Source organism: Lytechinus pictus, chromosome 11 (assembly GCF_037042905.1).
Source record: "Lytechinus pictus isolate F3 Inbred chromosome 11, Lp3.0, whole genome shotgun sequence".
NCBI lineage: Eukaryota > Metazoa > Echinodermata > Echinoidea > Temnopleuroida > Toxopneustidae > Lytechinus > Lytechinus pictus.
Genome location: NC_087255.1, coordinates 10497309 through 10520205, shown reverse-complemented (window position 1 = coordinate 10520205; position 22897 = coordinate 10497309). Strand labels below are relative to the sequence as shown.

At 36.8% G+C, this 22897-nt stretch overlaps 1 protein-coding gene and 1 long non-coding RNA gene across 3 annotated transcripts; both read left to right on the top strand.

Annotated features, from left to right (window-relative positions):
• Positions 1–7362: 7362 nt before the first annotated feature.
• LOC129271750 (mastermind-like protein 2) lies at positions 7363–17323 on the top strand. 2 transcript variants are annotated; one of them, XM_064106699.1, is made up of 6 exons: positions 7363–7859; positions 8687–8798; positions 10343–10723; positions 11825–11979; positions 13557–13821; positions 14272–17323. In XM_064106699.1, the coding sequence occupies exons 3-6, from the start codon at positions 10369–10371 to the stop codon at positions 14283–14285; spliced, it is 789 nt and encodes a 262-aa protein (XP_063962769.1). In that variant the 5' UTR covers positions 7363–7859; positions 8687–8798; positions 10343–10368; the 3' UTR covers positions 14286–17323. The 2 variants fall into 2 exon arrangements, with proteins under 2 accessions (XP_063962769.1, XP_063962770.1); XM_064106700.1 differs by lacking the exon at positions 8687–8798 and having other exon boundaries at positions 7507–7859; positions 14272–17320.
• A 1114-nt stretch (positions 17324–18437) lies between these two features.
• LOC129262790 (uncharacterized) lies at positions 18438–21974 on the top strand. The gene is made up of 3 exons (XR_010295113.1): positions 18438–18519; positions 20936–21052; positions 21616–21974. It is a non-coding gene; the product is annotated as an uncharacterized LOC129262790 (long non-coding RNA).
• The last annotated feature ends 923 nt before the right edge of the window (positions 21975–22897 follow it).

The following is a 22897-nucleotide window of genomic DNA, read 5'->3' as shown; positions in this document are numbered from 1 at the left end:
CATCTTGTCAAGTTGGCATTGCAACAACATCTAGCGAAGTTGACCTACAGAAAGTTGTATGTCGGCATCGCAACAACATCTTGCAAAGTTGACTTTAATACAGAAAGTTGTATGTCGGCATCGCAACAACATCTTGCAAAGTTGACTTTAATACAGAAAGTTGTATGTCGGCATTGCAACAACATCTTGCAAAGTTGACTTAATACAGAAAGTTGTATGTCTGCATTGCAACAACATCTTGCAAAGTTGACTTTAATACAGAAAGTCGTATGTTGGCATCGCAACAACATCTTGCAAAGTTGACTTTAATACAGAAAGTTGTATGTCGGCATTGCAACAACATCTTGCCAAGTTGACTTCAATATAGGAAGTTGTATGTCGCCGTTGCAAGATAGGTTGATTTGCCCATTCAACTTTATGGAAAGTTAATATGTTGACACGGCGAGATGCATTATCTCAGCAAGTGGACTCACAAAAAGTTCTGTCATCATGGCTTGATAATATAGTAAATAGTCGTAACACAGCTCACCATGACGATAGATAACTTTTACAAATCGACTTTACCAGATAACTTATCTCGCCAACATAAATATGGTATCATGTTGTCATGGCAATATAAAACATCTCAACATCTTGTCAAGTAGATTGCAATTTAAAGCTAACTGTGCCAGCACAGATTCTGATTGAAACTGAGATCTACAAGTGGGTCTTCACACATAAAACTTGCTGTTTTTTAGAAGGCCTTCAGTACAGAAGTCATTGTAGACTATGCATTCAGACCCATTGACTCAAGTGAAGGGTTTGTTCATCAAACCATTTCAAGCTCCCTTAGCGTTTCTCTGTGTTTATCATTAGATGTGGATTTGAACGCAAGAGTCCAATCAAATTTCTTGGGCTAGATTCACAAACAAGATTCGCAAATGAAAGACAGACACGAAGCATGGTAATTTAGGGACATGGCCCTGGGAAGTGGGGGGGGGGGGGGGTGCTGAATCACCCCCAAAATTTTCCTGGGTGGGTGCTGTATGTATTATTCTCCATAGGCAGCACCCCTAGGAATTCATGTAGGCGTTAAAACATGGAGAAATTTAAGCCAAATGAGCTATATTTTGGAATGAAACCATTTTTTGGGCTCAAATTTCTTGCAACAGAAATAACCTTCATTTTAAAGTGAAAACCTTTTTTTTTTTTTGGGGGGGGGGGGGGGGCTTGTCAAATTTACATCAGCACCCGCAGTAAAAAAAAATTGTTCTCAGGGCCCTAGTTTAGTGGCAGTATCTAAGCACAGAATTTCCTCATTTAAAGCCCACCCACCACACATTATAACAGCTCGGTGAATTTTACCCAGGAAGTAAAGGTCAATTGTAGGAGTGTATCCAACATGCATGACTGAACCGGAAGGACTGTAGTAGAATGGGAGTGGAATCATCCCGGGAATCATAAGAGATGGATAAATTAAAGCTGTGAGTAGAATATTAGAAGATCTCCATTGCGTTCAATTGACTTAAAGGTGTACGTGCCCGGGATTTAAAGGGATCGTTTAACTTTGTGAGCAGCTGATTTAAAAAATTCTCAAACTGAGTTGAAACGTGCGTATGATTGCCTGTATTTGTCCTCAAAAACCCTGAAACAGACCACAATATAGGATGAAAAACTCTAATTTAGATACAAGAAGCAATTTATTAGCCTGATTTTGAGAACCGTCTAGTAGACGGGTTCAGCTTATGACCAGTTTTCTCCAATTCAAAAAGTCCGTTGTGTTGTGTGTATCTCCTATACACACACTATTAGCTGCTCTGTACATTCAGTGTATACCTTGTACACACTGTATGTAGGTCATGCTGTGTTCATCTAGAATTAATGTGTTGTGGTGCACAGATTCCCTGTATACACAAAGTCATTGAAACCAACTCCCAATTATTTCAAACTTTGGTTTACATCTCCAAGGTTTTAAAATTGATCCTGTAAATATAATACTTTGAAACTTTTGGGATGGTATTTTTACACTAATAGCCTAATGTTCAGCCCATTTTCAGGAACCAAAAGGAGAATTTTTTAAATCAGAACAAAGTGAAATGATCACTTTAAGCGGGCGATGTTGAATAGTTCTGTAATTACGTGTCGTGCTCAACCCCCCCCCCCCTCCCCCTCCCTCCTTTACACGTCTCCATTATAAAGATCATTGAAGCAATGTGCATGCAGCTATCAAGTTGTGCAGCACATGTTCAGTACACATACTCTGTGCTGATTTTGGCCACTCACATCAGCGCTGTCCCAAACATCTGGTGACGTCACTGCACGCAGCAGAAGGAGCCGTAGTTAACCTGCCAAGATCTTCGAACAGTATAGCCGAAGAATACGCCAACTGAGAATCGTCAGAGTTCGGGCATTCGGAACGTGGCATCTGTGTAAGCGTTGTATGACGATGTGAAAGGGCAGCTGGCGGCCTCTTTGAGTCCTGTGAACGTATACCTTTAAACTTCAATGGTTCTGCAATATCATCTTTCAAAGCGAACCTTTTTAAGCATTCCATGTTTGTGTCTTGAAAGACTTTTATTTTTCTAACTATTAGTTGATTGAATGCATTAGTTCATTGCACTGTGAAACGTCTTCGAAAAACATACTTATGTCTAGGATAAATTTATTAAGTAAACAGACTAAAAATTGTATGTAAAAAGGCGACCGCACACCTTACGACTGGTCTGCGACCCGATTTTGGAACAAATCACATTTTGCTCATTATCTGAAGATGTGAATGGAACATATCATTTTATTTGAGGTTAGAATTAATTGAAATAATTATATTATAACAATTTTGAAAAATTGCAAGCCCTTATTTTGGAGTAAAGTCCAAATTAGTTTCAAATCGTAGCCAATCGTAAGACTGCTATGACGTCATTACGACTAGATATTAAATTCGCTTTTATTCTAAGAATGATGATAGCATAGTCACAAATTTGATCATAGGTATTCGTACGATGATTTCGAACATTACACAGTAACTTATTCCAAGTCTCAATATTAGCATCAAATTCTATTACATTTTATTTTGAAATCGGGTCGGAGACCAGTCGTAAGGTGTGCGGTGGCCTTAAAAAGTAAACTGTCTTAAATTTCCAGATATCACATAAATTTACTGGGATTTCTTTTTACCACTTGAGAACAATAAGCTTCACATTGACACAAGAGTTCTTCATAGTCTTAGGCACAGACCCTGATTGAGACTTTGATCAACAAGTGTGTCTCCACGCAAAGACTAGCACTTACAAATTTGCTGTTTAGGGCTTTCAGTACACAACGCATGAGTAGGCTGCACATTCAGACCCTTAATTCGAGTGAAGGGTTTGCCCAGCTTCAAGCGTGACCATTGAGAAAATGTTTTTGATAAATATTGTATTAAAGGGATGGTCCGGGCTGAAAATATGTATATCTTATTACATAGAGTAGAATTCACTGAGCAAAATGCCGAAAATTTCTTCAAAATCGGATAACAAATAATAAAGTTATTGAAGTTTAAAGTTTAGCAATATTTTGTGAAAACAGTCGTCATGAATATTCATTAGGTGGGCTGATGATGTCACATCTCCACTTTCCGTTTTCTTATGTTATTACATAAAATCATAATTTGTTCATTATTTCATACTTGTGTGAATAATATGTCTCCCTTATAATTAAATAAGTTGCAGCAATAAATATCTAATGCACTAAATCAGTTGTCGATCCAATTTTTCTAGTTCTTGGAGGAAAACATTTGAATAAACCTAATTTCATATAATAAAATACATAAGAACAAGTGGAGATGTGACATCATCAGCCCACCTCTAATGAATATTCATGGCGACTGTTTTCACAAAATATTGCTAAACTTTAAAATTCAATAACTTTGATATTTGTTATCTAATTTTGATGAAATTTTCGGCATTTTGCTCTGTGAATTCTACTCTATTTATTAAGCTTTACATACTTTCAGCCCGGACCATCCCTTTAATGTTAATTAGTTTGATGTTACCTTTCAGACTGTCAAAAGAAGGGACTTTTGTGTTCACCTTGAGAAAATAATACTTTTTTGTGAGTTGAACAAAGAAGAAAACATAAAAAATAAGACAAGGGAATAAATTAACGATGATCATTAATGATTATCATTGCAAAATATTTGAAAATACAGGAAGGAAGAAAGAATGGAAGAAAAATAATAAGAGAAAATAAAGGGGAAAATTAAAGGACAAGTCCACCCCAACAAAACGTTGATTTGAATAAAAAGAGAAAAATCTAACAAGCATAACGCTGAAAATTTTATCAAAATCGGATGTAATATAAGAAAGTCATGACATTTTTAATTTTCGCTTAATTTCACAAAACGGTCATATGCACATGCCGGTTGGTATGCAAATGAGGGAACTGATGACATCACGAACTCACGATTTCTTTTGTATTTTATTATATGAAATATTCTAATTTTCTCCCCATTGTCCTGCGAATTTTTTTTATTTATTTCTCCCTGAACATGTGGAAATACCATTGTTAAACATTTTTATGGTTCAGTCAAGTTGGTCCTTATTGTCATCGGTAAAAGGTGAAATATTGTTTAATTCAAACAATAAAGAAATAGTGAGGGACATCATCGATTCTCTCATTTGCATGTGACTAAATTGTGCACATTTATTTTGTGAAAAATAAGCGAAACTTCAAAATGTCATTTTCTTATGTAACATCCGATTTCGATGAAATTTTCAGCATTATGCTTGTCTGATTTTTCTCTATTGATTCAAATCAACATTTTTTCTGAGGTGGACTTGACCTTTAAACACTGCTAAATATTTGAAAAAACAGAAAGGACGAAAGAATGGAAAAAAATAAAAATAAAAAATATGTAAATCAGAAAGACAAATAAGGAAAAGGAAAGAATAAATAGAAAGCAACAAAGTTGAAAGGATGAAGATACGGAACGAAAAAGATCAAACGAGAGTACTACTATCCGCTTCGAAAAAGACACTTGTTCTACATGAATAAAAAATATATATAAAAAAGATTTTGATAAATATTGGAGCAACATAAAGTCTATGAACAAGTCTGGGAGTGTACTTTCACCAAATTTGTGGGTATTTATTCAGATGTAAAAGCGGTCGTCTACGAAACACCATGAGGCTTTTCAAAATGATTGAGAAGGGAATTGGGCATCCCCCCTTATGAAAACTGAAAACTAGATATAAGCATCTCTCATAAAAAAAATCAAATAATGGGTGAGCGTATCAAAAATGGAATCGTCAGAAATTAGATAAAAATAGACCTTTATAAAATTACATCGAGGCTTATATTTCATTGAGGGGAGGGGGGGGGGGGGGGGATTCGCCGATACAAACTTTTATGAGTGAGTGCAAAAGAACTAAATATATAATGACGTTGGGGCATTATCAAAATGAAGCTGGATGACGATCAAACAAATAAATGAAAACGCAGTTTTTTCAATCTCGTTTTACACGAGGTACAAACTGCGAATAAAACATTCCTGCTTGAAAAAACACAATAAAACAATAGTGTCAAGGATTAAAAAGGAGCATCTTTCAATGTTGCTACTTTATATGTTAATTTTAACCGGGGGTGGGCTTTAAGTATTCCAAGCACAATATTCCCTTTAGTGAAATTGCTTTCATTTATTCTTTGGACCCCCCCCCCCCGACCCCCGTTATGGCTGCCAAAAAATGGTGCTGTGAAATGGGATTCATTAATATAAAAGGAGGCACGTTTTTACAGTACTTAAGGGGCTGCATAACCCCTTATCCTGAAACGCCTCCTTTCACTCCCAAAGATGGCCCTTTTGATAGAGTAATGGTGAGGTAAAGGGGAGAAAGTCCCGAGAAGAGAGGGGAGAGAATGTGAGAGAAAGAAAGAAAGAGAGAGGGAAGAAAGAAAGAAAGAGAGAGGAAAGGAAGGAAGGAAGAAAGAATGAAAGAAAGGATAGAGTGGAAAATAAGACGAGTTTGAGCCAATTTCAAGATGGTAATAACTGTTTGTTTATTTGATATTTATTTGAGAACGTATCAGCTAAAGTACAAAAACTATACACTAATACAAAGAAAGATTATTCATAAGAGACATGCAAGATTAAACGAACAAAAACTGTTTAAGAGAAGAATATGTATACAATAGTACACTAAACACAAACAAAAATATATCTCTCTCCCTCTACCGCATAGTAGATGGTCCTACCCCATTCTACTCGCTCTCTTCCTCGTATCCATTTTATCATTGGGGAGTTTCCCCACCGGGAAGCAGACCGCTTTCAAGAACATAGAAAATGTATTGTCAAATGCCCTATACTAGCAACCAATAAGTATTTGTCAAAAACGTGTGAATCAAAATGGCAGTTTCATCCTGGATTTTGGACAAATTACATATTGCAATCAGCTCCGAAACGAACGACGAAACTGCTTGCACCAATTTTCGACACAGACCTCCCAGCTGTTCATTTTCATTTGACGGGCATTTTCAATATATTTACTGTGTTCTTGAATCGTTCGGTGGAAGCGAAAATTTACTATGGATCGTCGCGAGGCATATATAGAGGCAACAAGGTCAAACAGGATCATTCCCTGTTTTACCCCTCCCACTCGAGTCGAACAACTCGATCACCCATCGATAAATCAATAACATTCCTATCACACGACAATAATCAGCCTAATTCACGAGACAAGAATGGGCTTACGGTATTAAGAGAGAAAGAGGCTTACATCACTCCCGGCATCACTCTCATCCTTCACTGGGGCTTGTTAAGGAACTTTTGAGGGAGTAATGAAAGGGGTGCATGGGGGAGGTGGGGAGGGCCAACACCCGACCACGGATCTTAAATAAGAGCAAAGGTTTTTGCCGACCTTTTCTCTTAGAATGAAAATTGTTTCTTATCTTAAAATCTCTATCATAATTATAAAAAGGGCAGGCGCATGCAGGAGGCAGTCTCTAGTCTGTAAAATCTCATATATTATGTTCACTTACCACATTAACATTATTATCATTTAGCATGTTTACCGAGTGATTCAAGTATTCATTCCTTGGATTTTAAATTTATAAACGAGGGATTCTTTTTAAGTTGAAATTTAGTCTGCAAATAGTCCTATAAGACCTGCAAGCCCATGCAGGCCACAATCTTTGAAGTCGCAAAAAAGTATTCTTTCGGTTATTCTTATAACAATTGTTTTTTTTTTAAATTCAAGATCAAGAAAGGCGTTTTATCTCATGATGCCCCTCTCCCCCTCTCTGTCCCTGCCTCCCCCCTCACCAATGTCGATCCGCCAAGGCAACCACCCCCTCCCTCTCCCCCTTCTCTTCCTTCGCACCGTTTCATTTCAGATAAACACAAAAGGACTTCCCAGATGTCTCGCTATGGCGGTCACAGTAGCAGTTCTTTTTATTATCCGTACAGCGCAAACAAACAGTATTGTCCCCCTCTCTCTATGCATAATAGATGCTAGTCTAGTAATAGAAATGCTCCGATAATTATTAAAGAGGACTAAACAACTTGCCGTACAGATGATGAGAGGCAGTTTTCTGGAAGGTAAATGAAGGTCGTTGCTGAAATTATATTTCTTTAAAGAATAGACCTTTGCTGGTGAATGATGTTGCAGTGAAACATCTCATGAAGTTACAAGACTCCTCTCAAACTAATTGGAGAACGAACGACCGAACTTTTCCATTTAATGAACAAGATTTCGTTTGCCAAGATTATTGTGTCATCCAACATTCTACGACTAAGAGTGTCCGCTGAAGCAACCATCAGCGAGAATTAAATTACTTTTGATTTGGATGAGAGGGAAACTTTCAATTTATTGGAACTGCAGAAGTCGTCGGTCGTCGTTTTCTCTTATGTAAGTATATGGAACAATTGATATAGTTTAAATATCATATCTGCCAGAAAACGGGACATCTGCAAAGGGGAGAAAAATCCCAATGCAAAGACTGATGACTCAAACGGCGAGTCTTTAAAACGTCTTGAAGACTTAACTCAGGTGCAGAGATCGTAACGAGCTTGTCTTTTGGGTATACAATATAGTGCCAAAACATAAGAAATAAAAAGAAGAAGAAGAAAAAGAGTTGCTACATAATGATGGTTTCACTCGACGTATGACGAGTTGACCATTACCGTCGTTTTACGAATCGTCAAACAATGGTGAGGTATCACCACATCACCACATTCTTAACATTTTCCGTAAAACCTGTGAGATTCTTTTTGAATAATTTGCAATTAGTCTGTAAATTCAAAGTCCAACAACTTCAAGGTATCTTTAAGAGATTCAACATTAAAAGTATATTGATGTGTAATACGACGTTAACTTGTTAAAAACAAAATGTTGTTACATGTATCATCTTGGTCACTAAGATCACTCCGTCTTGCACCCCCCCATCAAAACATCCGGGCGCCGCCCCTGACAAAAATAAGAATTACAAAATGCGTGATATTTTAACATATTAATAATAAACACTTAAAAAGATACGATCATGGATCATTCTATTCATAGCCATTGATATAATGGATCTGTTCTTTCTTGAGGTTCAGCACAATAATTTTTATTGCTTAAAATTAAAGCCTATACACTGATGAATTAATTGATTAATTATCAACATGTATTTAAGTATCGTTTCAATTCACAATTATTATGAATAAATATAATGAATATTTGTTATGTCTTTACAGGACTAGCACAAACTTTAATCAAGGTACAACAATGAAATAGTTAAACGAATGGAGACGTACAGTCAAAATGATATAAAACACTTGACGGAAATTAATCTTGTTTTTATCTGAGGTAAGTTAAGCACAAAGTCCAGGAATTAACCCATGCAATATATCCAATATTTTAAGCCATACAATGCTTAAGAAATAAAGGAGAGAAGAGGATAGAAGTAAATTGATGAAGAAAGAGGAAGAAATAATGTGCATGTTCGTGTATTTTGGTTTCGCTGAGGAAAAACGGATTAATTCATTTAAGCCATCTTGTCCCCCCCCCCCCATCTCAATTCCCTCCTACACCCCTGAATATATTCAATTTGAAAAATGAAGCAACTATTTTGCTTTCTGGGATACCTTGTACAAGTATACTGAGACCTGAGTAATAGGCTACTCTTCTTTTCCTTGAAGAACTTATCGTGATTTAAATGCATTGGTTCTCTGCCAAACGATGCTCAGATATATGATAATGTTTTCAACAAAATGTATAATATGTGTTATTATAATAGTTAAAGCATGGAGCCTACATTTCTGAATTGTTCCCTCATTTATGACAGAGCAGCGCATGAGGGCAGAGAGTTATGACCCCCAATCTTCGTGGGGTGTCATGTTTTCACTTTTATAAAAAAGAATATATTGACTTGGCACTGTCACATCGAAATGAAATTGAGGATGATCTATGTACTATAAAGTCTGATTCCACTTTCTACTTGTTGACATTAAAGGGATGGTCCGGGCTGAAAATATTTATATCTTAATACATAGAGCAGAATTCACTGAGCAAAATGCCGAAAATTAAATCAAAATCAAATCACAAATAATAAAGTTATTGAAGTTTAAAGTTTAGCAATATTTTGTGAAAACAGTCATCATGAATATTCATTAGGTGGGCTGATGATGTCACATCTCCACTTTCCGTTTTCTTATGTTAATACATGAAATCATATTTTTTACATTATTTCATACTTGTGTGAATAATATGTCTCGCATATAATGAAATAAGTTGCAGCAATTAATATCTAATGCACTAAATCAGTTGAATCATTCAAATTGTTCTAGTTCTTGGAGGAAAAAAATTGAATAAACCTAATTTCTTATAATAAAATACAAAAGAACAAGTGGGGATGTGACATCATCATTAAATTTTCAAACTCAGGAATTTTTGACTTTACTGATGAACTAAATGGGCAATATTTGCTTGAATATACGATTTATTTCAAATACATGCATTTAATGTAAATATACTGAGAAGCTGACAATCTATTTCTTCTTCTTGTCCTCCTCATCATCCTTCTTCTGCTTCTTCTTCTCCTCATTCTTTTTCTTCCTCTTCTTCTTCTTCTCCTCCTCCTTCTTCTCATTCTTCTTCTCCCTCTTCTTCTTCTTCTCCTCCTCCTTCTTCTTCTTCTTCTTCTCCTCCTTCTCCCCCTCATTCTTCTTCTTCTTCTTCTTCTTCTTCCTCCCCCTCCTCCTCCTCCTCTTTTTCCAAGTATTATGTCTACTCCATCCATGAAAAAGATGGTGATGGGGCCTAAATTAGTTAAGTAAGCTTAAATTTGTCCCCTCAAAAAATCAATTGACAGTCTCGTTTTTTAATCATAATTATTTTGGTTCAATACACAGCTGCAGTGATCCATCATACATATAGAATGCTGCAACCAGGTATCCACTTATCCGACGTCGTCGACGATATCATGAACGGCAACGCCATCTGCGACATCGACGACATCCCGCCACCGGCCGAGGACGCCGAGGAGGATAACTCCAAGAACGAAACGTCCAAAAGCGAAAAGAAACCCCGACAGAATAAGTCGTACGTGACGGCAAAGACCCTCAATGACCGCGAGGAGAGGAGGTTACAGATCAAACTGAATCATTATCAGAAAGAACTCAAACAATCCACCTATCAGATCGACGTGGCCCAACGGGCGATTAGGAGAGAGCTACAGAGTATAAACCCGGATCTTATGGTGGACCCTAATAAAGGATTCTTTGTGCCGAAAGGTGAGACGTGTGATAGCGGACATTTGTTGATATTGATATTGGATGATATCAGAAGCAAGATCATTTTTAACGCATTCTTATCAATCAATTAATGCAAAGAATATCTTCCTTATGTGGCGACATCACAAAGTATAGGGCCTATACATACTGTCTCTTTCACCACCATTGCCACCACCACCACCTACTAGGTATATCATTACCAACAACATATACACTAATGCCACCGTCGCTGCCACGACCTCTACTGTAACAACTCCACATCTTCACAGCTCCATGATCAGTAGCAACACATACAAAATACTTTCACCACTGCCACCAATACAACAATCTTACAAAATTAATTCAACCAACAAAAACATCACCGCCGGCACCATCACCACTGCATGTCACCATCAACACCGTCATCGTGATTATTATCACAGTCACCATTGTCACTATCATGTCATCGTCGTTGTTCACATTACTACCATCCCCATCCCCATCATTATCATTATCAACATCATAATCATAATCATCATCATAATAATCAGCATCAACATCATCATCTTAATCATCTTTATCTCTACCACCATAATTTTACTTTCACTACCGTCATCATCATCGTCATCATCATCATCATCATCCCCATTTATCATCATCATCAGCGTGATATCATCATCATCATCACCATCATCATCATCATCATCACCATTTATCATCATCATCAGCATGATATCATCACCATCATCACCATCATCTTCATCATCATCATGATCTTAATCATCATCATCTCTACCACCATAATTTCACTTTCACTGCCGTCATCATCATCAGCATATCATCATCATCATCAGAGGAGGAGGCGCGATAGCGCAGTCGGTAGAGCGGGGGTTCCAGATTTTGGTGACCCGGTTCGATTCCCAAGTGGTGCGCTAGTGCCCTTTTGGTAAGGCATTTATCCTCATTACCAGGTCCCTCGGAGAGGACCTTAATCCGTTGGTCCCCTGGTTGCTTGCTCACAGGCATTCGTGCTTTCTTAGCAGTCAGGTAAAAAAAACCTCGGTATATAATCATCATCATCCATGGAACAATTAATCATCAATTATATCTTTACACCCTCAGGTATGACCCAGGAGCAAGCCGAACTCATCAAATCTAAACGACTCGAGTTACAGGCGTCATCCAACACTCGTAGCATATCCCTCGATGAATTCACTGAAATGAGAAGAAAGAAGACTGAGCAGGGAAGACAGGCCCTCGAGGCTATTCAACAAGAGGTAAAAATCGAGCCCCCACCCCCACATGAGAAATATAGCCCCGGGATATAGCCCACATCCATTTTTTCCCTCCCCCACATGAGAAATATAGCCCACATGACATGCTGTTCTGGGCAAGAGTATCTCCTTGTTATGAATAGAGTTTTAAATCAAAGAAGTAAATGGAAGTTGTTGGGTTTTTTTAATACGAGAGTTGTAAATGAGACACGTATTGGTATGGAAGTCGGGTTTAACCTAGTAGGCCACGATCTCACTTTACAATAATAAAATTATTAGAAGCGGAAAAAGTCAAGATTTTATTTACTTTGTATGTTTCGTACGTTACGTGTGCTCTTTGTCCGTGCTTTAATGGTGAAGAAAACAATTTTAGCTATAATACCATTCACAAACAGTTCTGAATAATCTGAGTGCCACAATGAGCAACAAATTGAACCTGCAATGTCACAATTGGTAATCCGTATAGTTAAACCACATTAGACCACAGCTTGAATTGAACCAGAGTTCACAATGCGGGCCCTAGAGTCTAGAATATTTATGTTTGTTCAAAATGTTAAATATACAGTTCGCTGCATGCATATTCGATGTGAATCTTAATGGATCTACGGAAGATGTAGATACAGTGTCACCCTTCTGCTGTGTCAAATATGACACGACTCTGAATGTAGCTAGCCTGTATTCAACTCTATTCCGACGTTACTCAAGATTCCGAATAAGTTTGACTTGGTGCATGGTATCAGCCAGTGGCGTAACTACGGGGGGGGGGGGGGGGGCATGGGGGTTCGTGCCCCCCCCTCCATCGGCTGGCCCAACAAATAAAAAATAAAAACGGGGAAAAGGAGGGAAAAAAGGGAGAAAGGAAAAGAAACGAAAAGAAGAAACGGGAAAGAAGAAATTATTGTTCATTACAATGTTATATTATAATTATGTTATGTTATATTACATAAGAAATAATTTATTCATAACTTTATGAAACATAATTTGCTCAGGGCCTATGTCTTCATTGTTCCTGGTGCTCGCAATATCTGTTTAACAAGATATATAATCCTGTTGTCCTAAAACCTCCCGCAGGGGCCGCGGAACGGTTTTCAAAGTGGGGGGCCGAGTCAAAAGTGGGGGGGCTGACCAAAAAAATCACAATCATATGGTCATTTTTAAGTTTTTGTACACGGTTTTGGAAAAAAGTGGGGGGGGGGGGGGGCTGAAGCCCCCCTCCCAGCCCCCCCCCGGTTCCGCGGCCCCTGTCCCGTTTTCAAGTCAATTTAAACCAAACATATTTCCCCGCAATTCGAGTTATTGTTTTATGTAGTGACATATATGCTTCTTTTTGATGACTACTTAAAGTGAATGCCCCATTTTAAGGTCTTAATATAAAACATTTCCTGCCCGTGCTTACGTTCGCATTAGTGGATTGGTGGGATGTGTCTGCTCTTCATGAATTTCTAAAATCAGTCCTTATAAAAATGTCCCTTTTTCTGATCTGAATATCAAAAATTTCAGCTCGCGCTTCGGCGATCGCATTATTTCATCAGTGAGATACATATTCGTTTAATGTCTTTGATTTATAATTATCATAACAGACCCAGCAGGAAGAGGGGGAGGGAGGGGCCGAAAAACCAGCGATAAAGGGGCGTGACCGCTGGAAAGCACTGGCCAATGTTCTCGAGAGCAACCCGGCATCCTTCTCCCAGATGGCAAAAGTAGCTGCCAAGCAACACCAGCAACAGTCGCAGCCACATTCACAGCAGCAACAACAGCAGCAGTCCCCACCGGCAACAGCGCCGGCAGAGGAAATGACATTGAGGAAAGTGGTTAAAATGGCAAGCGTCGTTAATGCAATGAGGGGTAAGTAATAATTGCATACGAATGCTTTCGAAATGATTGCAATGATCCCCCCCCCCCCCACACACAAGAAATCACTATTCCAATTCATGAATATATAATATGAATGCGTGTGCTCTGAAATAGTTATCATGTGAAGATATATTAATATATGATTTATATTCAATATATTTTGCTAAGCTTAAATGGCAAGTTACTTGTCTTTTTTTACTGGAATTTTTTATTTGTTTAAATAATAAAATCCATAAGCCCCATCTGGTGATATATATTTATCTATTTTTTTAGTATTTTGTTTTAGAGTATAGTATACCAATGAAAGATGACGTCAGACAGTTTTTAACCAAGAAAGATATTTATCGATTATATCAATTTTGTAAAGGAATGCAGTCAATTAAAGAGTGGATCGTTCTTATTCACTTATTACATATTATATATCTTTTTATTTCTTCTCAGGATTCACGAGGTAACAAGACATTGGATACCCAACATGTCCAATGGAGAACTTCCGTCCAACCATGGCATGCCAGCTTTTATTATTTGTTAACCATCACCAAAACGTAAGAATATGGAGCCAAAGATCCAAGGAATACCAGTTACCTCAGCGGATCGTGAGATCGATATGTCATATCAAATTTATAAAATGAATACAAGTATGCGTGCTATTGCATCGGTGGAGTTATAGAATTTAGCCCTCACTAAAATGTGGCGAGTATGTTGGAAAGTATGAAGTTATATACGGTAACCCTACACGGATGGCCTTGGCTAAAACCGCATCACTTGGAAACCTTTGACTTCGCGCTCTTGATAGGGACGCATTACGAGACCACAGAAAATGAGGTATCCCCGCCTTTCCAACGTTATAGACGAAGATAGCGTTGCGTTGACGAAACCTCAAGGGACTTTTTTGTGTAGAAAAGAACGACGACGCATTATCGATTACCGATAGTTATTCGATCGAGGCGAGGGAGAGAGGAGGCCATTGTGCCAGCAATTAGATTAACATGGATTGTGGAGTTAGTCGACACATGTTCATATGTTCCTTGTGGCCAACATGGTCCCTAAGGCGAACTGATGAAACAAGAGACATTCTCCGACAAATTGTCTCATGATAAAAAGCCCAGAACGACAAATCATTTGTTTCAAGGTTGTGACTTTCCAGTTTCCGGCGTCTGAGAATTTCTAATAGGAGCAAATGTTATCGAATATATTCCGAGTTGATACATACAGGTCAGGGAACAATTATCATGATTATTATGCTTTTTCTTTAATACAGATCCCTATTCCTGTAAAATTGCAATGTGATAGAACTGGGTGTTCGATTTGGGACACTTTTTTTTTTTTGGGGGGGGGGGGGGGAGGTATACTTAAAGGGTATTTGATTTTCATCCATATTAACGGGACGAATGGGGGGGGGGGGGGGAAGAAATTTAAAGGGATTCCAAGAAGTGGGTATTCATGACCCCGTGAAACCAAAACCTCTCTGAGACTTGATTGGTATGATCGAGCTAACATAATTCTAACAATGTTGGGTTACATCATCAGGTTTATGTAATTACTTTCTACCTTTGAATTTATTTAATCATACTCTTAATTAATGAATTAATCTGCCAATTAGCTTTAAAGGGGAATCCAACCCAAATAAAAACCTGTTTTTATAAGGAAAAGAAAAATCAGACAAGTTGATAGGTGAAAGTTTGAACAATATTGGACAAACAACAAGAAAGTTATGAATTTTTAAAAGTTGTAAATATTGGTAATCACTATACCCATGGAGACTTCAAATTGGCCGCATATGGGATGTCATAGTGATGTAAGGCAAGGACTACTCTTCCATGTACTCCAATACATATTATGGCTAATATGTCATTTTTCCCAAAAGTTTTTATTTCAAATCATATTTTTCTTTCGAGCTAACATAATTCTAACAATGTTGGGTTACATCATCAGGTTTATGTAATTACTTTCTACCTTTGAATTTATTTAATCATACTCTTAATTAATGAATTAATCTGCCAATTAGCTTTAAAGGGGAATCCAACCCAAATAAAAACCTGTTTTTATAAGGAAAAGAAAAATCAGACAAGTTGATAGGTGAAAGTTTGAACAATATTGGACAAACAACAAGAAAGTTATGAATTTTTAAAAGTTGTAAATATTGGTAATCACTATACCCATGGAGACTTCAAATTGGCTGCATATGGGATGTCATAGTGATGTAAGGCAAGGACTACTCTTCCATGTACTCCAATACATATTATGGCTAATATGTCATTTTTCCCAAAAGTTTTTATTTCAAATCATATTTTTCTTTCGAGCTAACATAATTCTAACAATGTTGGGTTACATCATCAGGTTTATGTAATTACTTTCTACCTTTGAATTTATTTAATCATACTCTTAATTAATGAATTAATCTGCCAATTAGCTTTAAAGGGGAATCCAACCCAAATAAAAACCTGTTTTTATAAGGAAAAGAAAAATCAGACAAGTTGATAGGTGAAAGTTTGAACAATATTGGACAAACAACAAGAAAGTTATGAATTTTTAAAAGTTGTAAATATTGGTAATCACTATACCCATGGAGACTTCAAATTGGCCGCATATGGGATGTCATAGTGATGTAAGGCAAGGACTACTCTTCCATGTACTCCAATACATATTATGGCTAATATGTCATTTTTCCCAAAAGTTTTTATTTCAAATCATATTTTTCTTTCATGAGGACATAAAACAATATACTACCAGGGTTATATTAAGATTACTGCCCCAGGGGAATGGGTACTTGAAGAAAACCACAAATCCCTGATAATAAAGTACATGGCCTATGAGAAAGTTGTCCTTGCCCCTTGTCATAATTTACTTACCCAGTTGCCAATTTGAAATCTACATAGTATTAGTGATCTCAATTTCAAAGCAGCTATAACTTTCTTATTGCTTGTCCGATTTCTTTCAAACTTTCACCATTCCGTTTAATTTATTTTTCTCCTTCCCAACACAATATTTAATGGCCAAGGCTGGATTCACCTTTAATAGGCCTATAACCCACTATTTTTTTCTAACGTTAAATGTATTTAGTGTGCATATATAGCACATAATACCTCTTCATCAGAATTTGATCAGCACTCTCCAATATATTTAAAGTCAATTCCCATAAAAATATTCATTTTGAAGTATGGCACTGTCAGCATCCTTGAACTTTCAATCCAGTTTGGATGTTTTGTTTTATGGTTAAAATTTCTTGGATCCGCCAGTGGATTCATCTGCACACTAACCAACGCAACAAACACATACCCTTTACACAACCACACCCAGACATGCACACCCACCCATACACACAAACATATGAAGTGCCACTACAATAATCAATTTGTCACTCTTCATTCCACAAGTGGTCCAATGTTTGGTCTAATCAAATTCATTATTCTATTAATCATATCGTTTACCAGTTTCTTGTAGATTACGGATCCTCTGTCATGAATTATAAGATAAACTTTTTGTTTACCATATCCTTTCCACAAGTGGTCCAATGTTTGGTCTAATCAAATTCATTATTCTATTAATCATAGCGTTTACCAGTTTCTTGTTGATTACGGATCCTCTGTCATAAATTATAAGATAAGCTATTTGTTTACCATATCCTGATGTTACTGAACAACGAACTTGGAATCCAAGTTAAATTACTTGTCCCATGTAGCGTAAACTACCTCAAAGGGGGGGGGGGGGGGGAGGGGTCTTCTAAAGCTGTTCAAAAGTTGCAAACGACTAGGGCATGCTTTTGGGTGCAAAACATATACTAAATCATTTTGATTCCATCAGATAAATTTGAGATATGATCTTTGGAGATTAAGGCCCGTATTCTGAATTCGGGTTTAAATTAAACCCTGGTGTAAAGTTGTGGTTTAACTATGGAGAGCAAATTGGGGCACAAATCCCTAACAGTACACATCCAATTTATTTACTCGTATGACAACCATATTAACTGAAGTGTTTTGAAGTAGTATTTTTCTTCATTATGAAAGCAAAAGGAAACAAAATAGTAAACATAAGAAATACACAATATAAACAGAATTTTTGGCTCTCCATAATTTTAGCACAGAGTTAGACCGTGGTTTAAGTTAAACCTGACTTCAGAATATGGGCCTAAACCTCTAATGAGCAAACATCTGCATGCAATGTCGATCATCTAAAAATATATCTGTAAGGTGCTTTAGAGACATCGTTCCAATATATCAAGCGCTATACAAAAGTGGAATATTATTATTTTGTTAAAATTTGATGAGGGTTGAAATTTGGGGTATCTCCAAATTAAAATTACCCATAACATGTCCGCAGACTTCTGTATTGAAGTAATGCATAGGTTACAAATAGTATTGTGATCCCCAGTGAGTTTTAATATTGTTAAGAGCATTCTTTGATTAAAAAAACAAACATATGCATTAGAATTTTAGTCAGTAGGTATATGCACACTCTTATGGGGCGTTGCAAGAAAGTTACGTTGCAATTGATTGCAAATCGACTGCAACTTTGCAGCCGATCCCGATTGACTGCAACTAGCAATCAATCGCCAATTTGCGTTGCAAGAAAACGGCTTGCGATTGAACGCAAGTTGCAGCTGATTTGCAGCTGTAAACAGGGTCTGCAGCACAAGACTAGCCGAAAAAGCAAAATATTGGCTTGCAACAATCTTGAACCTGGAAGAGAGTAAGTAGAAAATATTCATTTTTCAGACAATTCTTTCTCCATTATGTATGTTTTCAGAGAATTTATATATTTTAGACCTATGCCAGGGAAAAAATTATTTTGAAAAGAGTGAAAATGTTTCTTCATCGCCGGTCGAAATTTCACCTTCAACAAATTTTCTACTGCACACTTTTAATCCCAGTCCCACACTTGACTTTTTGTGTCGGTAATGCACGGTTGTATCAACAACACGGCAGGTCATTGCCGGTGCAGTGCTGTTAAAAATCACCCTGAAGCAAGTAAATGTGCTGTAGGCTCTAATTATGTATGAAACATCGAAAATGACCTTTAAAGATAATTTTTGTTCCTATTGGAAATGATTTTTAAGTTATATCGGTTTCAACGGCGAATAGCCATCCAGTAAATATAAATTAAAGACTTAAATTAAAAATTCCATTACTTTTTAGTTTACCTTCTATTTTTTTTTCCACAAGAAAAAAAATCCTCTCCATTTGTCACTTAAGAGTCTGTCTAACGTTAACCTCCCTTTTTAAGACTTTCCTTGGCCTGGCCTGGGATAAAGTGAAAATTTTGCTGTTTCGACTTTTGTCTTTGGAGGATTAAAAAAAAAATTATTAGGGGCCTATTTATTTATTCTTATTTTTTTAATTTATTTCATTTTATTTATTTATTTATTTATTTATTTATTTATTTATTATTTTTTTTTTTTTTGGGGGGGGGGGTTCTCCAGACTCCACAGTTCTCCAGACTCCACATATCTCGCCAGACAAGAAAAAAGAAAGAAAAAAGTATAGGGGGTCTACATGTATTGGGCTACTTTTCAGAATCTATTGGCCACATCTGCCTCATTCTTGGGGAAGTTTTAACATTGAATAGGGAGTTGCCCGCCCGGGGCTCTTTTTAAAATTTCTTACGGGCAGATTGCACAAGATGTTCTTTGCAAGGGCAGTCTATTTGTGTCGTTGATATGTAATGATGTGCCGTATGAGTCACATTTTTAATATCCATCACATATAAATATAAAAAGATATACATGTAAGCCTAAATACATCTATTTTTTAGATTCAATATGTAGGTCTACTATGCCGGGGGGGTAGGTACTTAGATTTGGTTTGGACAAAGGTGTGCGGCTGAAGGTTTGAAACCCGTACCCATATTTACAGGTCATTTTGGCTAAAAAGGGGCCCATTATTGGGGATTCATTACAGGGGCGGATCCAGGATTTCCAAAAGGGGGGGGGGGGGGCACATTTTCGCCTGGAAAACTTGACAAGCAAAAAAAAAAAGAAAAAGGTTATCGCCCAAAATGTAAGGTAATTTTGTATTTGCACCTAAGACATTGGAGTAGAATATGGACCCATGTTTAAGGCCAGTATCTAAAAATTGGGCCATGTTTAGGGATTTTCAAGCATAAATCCATACCCCATGTTTAGGGATTTCTTCCAAAAAGGCGACCCATTCCAGCGGCACATCCCCATATGCATTATTTCGTGAGTAACCCCCCCCCCCCCGGGCTACTATGTAACTGACTCTAGTCTTAACTTGATTTTTATGCAAGCACATGAGGTGCTATATAAATGACAGATTTTTTTTTTTCACTTTAAATTATTTAATGGATGATTACAATGCTTTTCCAGGTGCTTACAGTAAAAGGGTGTCTCATTTGGTGCATCATTATTAATATTGAATGCATAATCATAATTTTTTTTAACATCCTTTTACATCAAGCACAATACTCGGGGGGGGGGGGGGGCATATGGTCCCCCTTTACATTTTTCAGAATAAATCTGCCACTCAAAATTGTATTACCGCACCATTGACTGACGTTTTACTTTCAAGTCTCACTCAACTTTTGAGACCAAATTTGCAATTCCCAGGTACAGGGTCAGGAAATTTTGCAACATTGTGTTTGTTTAAGTACATGTCAGACAAAAACATGATTACATGTAAAAAGTCAATATTCATAATTGGGTAATTTTTTTATTGACAATAGTAATTCAATGTCACTGATGAACGTTGTGTTGAAAATAACAATTACCGGTAAAAGAAATACATTTAAGAACTTAAGAAAAAATATTTAAAAAAAAACATGAAAGGAATTTATTTTTACACCAGATTTTTTAAAGTAAAGTTGTTAGGAATGCTCTAGAAAGGCATATCTACACCAAAGTTTAGCATTCTATTACAAGCTTTTTTTTTAGTAAATTAAAGCGAAAGGTATGATTTCATAATTTTTTTAATTGCACCGCCCATGGATGAGGAACCATAGTGCCCCTCCCCAGGCCAGAAGTAACTTTAATCAAAACACCCTGGGACTACTGTAATGATTAACACCCTGGCAACTGAGCTTAACTTGTATATTAATTTCATGAACATGTTTTATCTCTTTGCTTTTTGCTTTTAATTGCTTACTACAGTTATGATGACAAAGAAGTCTGGAATAAACAAGAAACCTCCGAACCACCATAACTGTGTCTGCTACAATGTGTGTTCTTGCAACCAGCTGATTGATTCATTTTATCAACTCTCAAATGGTAGGTTACATGTAAACTGTATTATTAATAATTCACCATGATCGTAATGCGGATGGGGGTGAAATCTGTACACATTAACCCAAGGATAATGCAAAATGAAAAAGGCAAATACAAATCTCTATCTTGACTTGGACTTCTCAGCAATGAAGACACCCCCATTGATGGGGGGGGGGGGAGGAGGGGGTGGTTGTTGTGCTCATCCAATGTGTACTGTATGAAATTGTAAATTTTGCTTTCATTGATTAATTTATTGCATATTTTAATTTCCATGATTCATTTATTTGGGGAAAAACAATCAGTTTTACACTTTTTTAGATTACATCATGGCAAATTGCCAATTATTATGGTCTCAGGAGTAAGCCACTATCCCTCTATCATATCATCTTGTCGTTGCAAACAACGCCCTTACCAGCAGGCATAGGGGCATTTCTGCACTGATGGGGTGCACAAAAATGTTTTGCTAAGGGCGTTCTTGCACTAAAAGGACAAAATTTGAACTAACCCAAGCTATGCATGGTTATGGGCTTGCATTATTTCCTATATTATTATTTTTTTACGAATAGGTTGATTATCAGAACTGAATTCAGAGCTGCTCCTGTCTGTAGTAACATCTTATAAGAGTGGACTACAGAATGAGGGTGTTGCTGGTTTAAAAACTTCACTCCATGGAGCTCTCCATATTCATCTCAAATTAGAATGCTTCTGGAAACCAAATTTGTTCCTTCAAGCAGAGAAGCTTGTGGCTTTCCTGACTGGACTTCTATGGATTCTTCTTGCCAACATTAAGGACTGTGGGCTGACATTCAGTGGTAAAACACTTGATGAAGATGATATGAATTTTTATTTGATATAAATGAATCTCAGAAGTAATTCCTCAGGAGTAAGAAACAATGAAAATTAAAAATAAAAGGTCCATCAATAATGAATGTCTTGAGCAGTGTTCTTTTTGTGCACAGATCAATGGATCTTTTCATTTCCAAGCAGGGATGTAGTCAATGCTGACCTCGAGACAACATTTTGCTGGCCTTGGTCCGAGTCACTGTACAGAATCTATGGGAAGTTCTCTCAAGCTGCCTCATGACTCGGAAGAATCAGCCTCGACCTCATCCCTGTATGCAAGTGTGATATATATCTACCATGCAATCTCATGATTAAAGAGAGAGAAACAAGAGAGCTTCAGATTTTGAAGTGTAGCAATCTCCTGAAATGTATGTTTTATTTGAAAATCAAACTAAAATAACTTAATTGGGCATGTTATTCATTATGATATTTATGAATGAAAGCATTGAAGCAGTTTGGTGCTCTTGCAAAACAAATTCTGAGTTGTATTTACTGCAAACCCTCAGAAATATTGATAAGCATTTGCCAGTGCATGAAGTGTTTTAATGAAGAGTGGCTTTTTTGTGCCTCTGGAGAATTAATATTTCTTCAATATTTTTTCATACAAATTATTTCAGAAATCACAATTTGAATATTCCATGACCTCTGATAACAAGAGCAGAATATTTTTGGTGATTGACACACTTTAAAATGATATTAGGAGAGAATGTAGTGAAATTGTGTGAAAATAATGGCATAATTTCTGAAGAGGCCTATAAAGATTGAAAATAACATTATTTCAAGTTTTTCTTGAAAAAAACCCATGGAAAATTGAAAATGGCATAATTTACACAAGTTTTCAAAACAAAATACAAAAAAAAAAATTTTGCAGAATTTTTAGTACACAAGCCTATGGACAATCAATTGAACGTAAATCGAACGCAAATTTTGCGCATCCTCCAAAATCTTACATAAGTTACGTTCGATTTGCAATCAATTGCAAAGCTTGCGCTTGATCTACGTTCA

What these genes read in the sequence shown, in the direction of transcription:
- LOC129271750 (XM_064106699.1), top strand. Translation starts at nt 10,369, where the DNA reads ATGCTGCAACCAGGTATCCACTTATCCGACGTCGTCGACGATATCATG. An exon ending in AGGATTCTTTGTGCCGAAAG is followed by an intron (nt 10,724 to 11,824) that starts GTGAGACGTGTG and finishes TTACACCCTCAG; the next exon opens with GTATGACCCAGGAGCAAGCC. An exon ending in TCGAGGCTATTCAACAAGAG is followed by an intron (nt 11,980 to 13,556) that starts GTAAAAATCGAG and finishes TTATCATAACAG; the next exon opens with ACCCAGCAGGAAGAGGGGGA.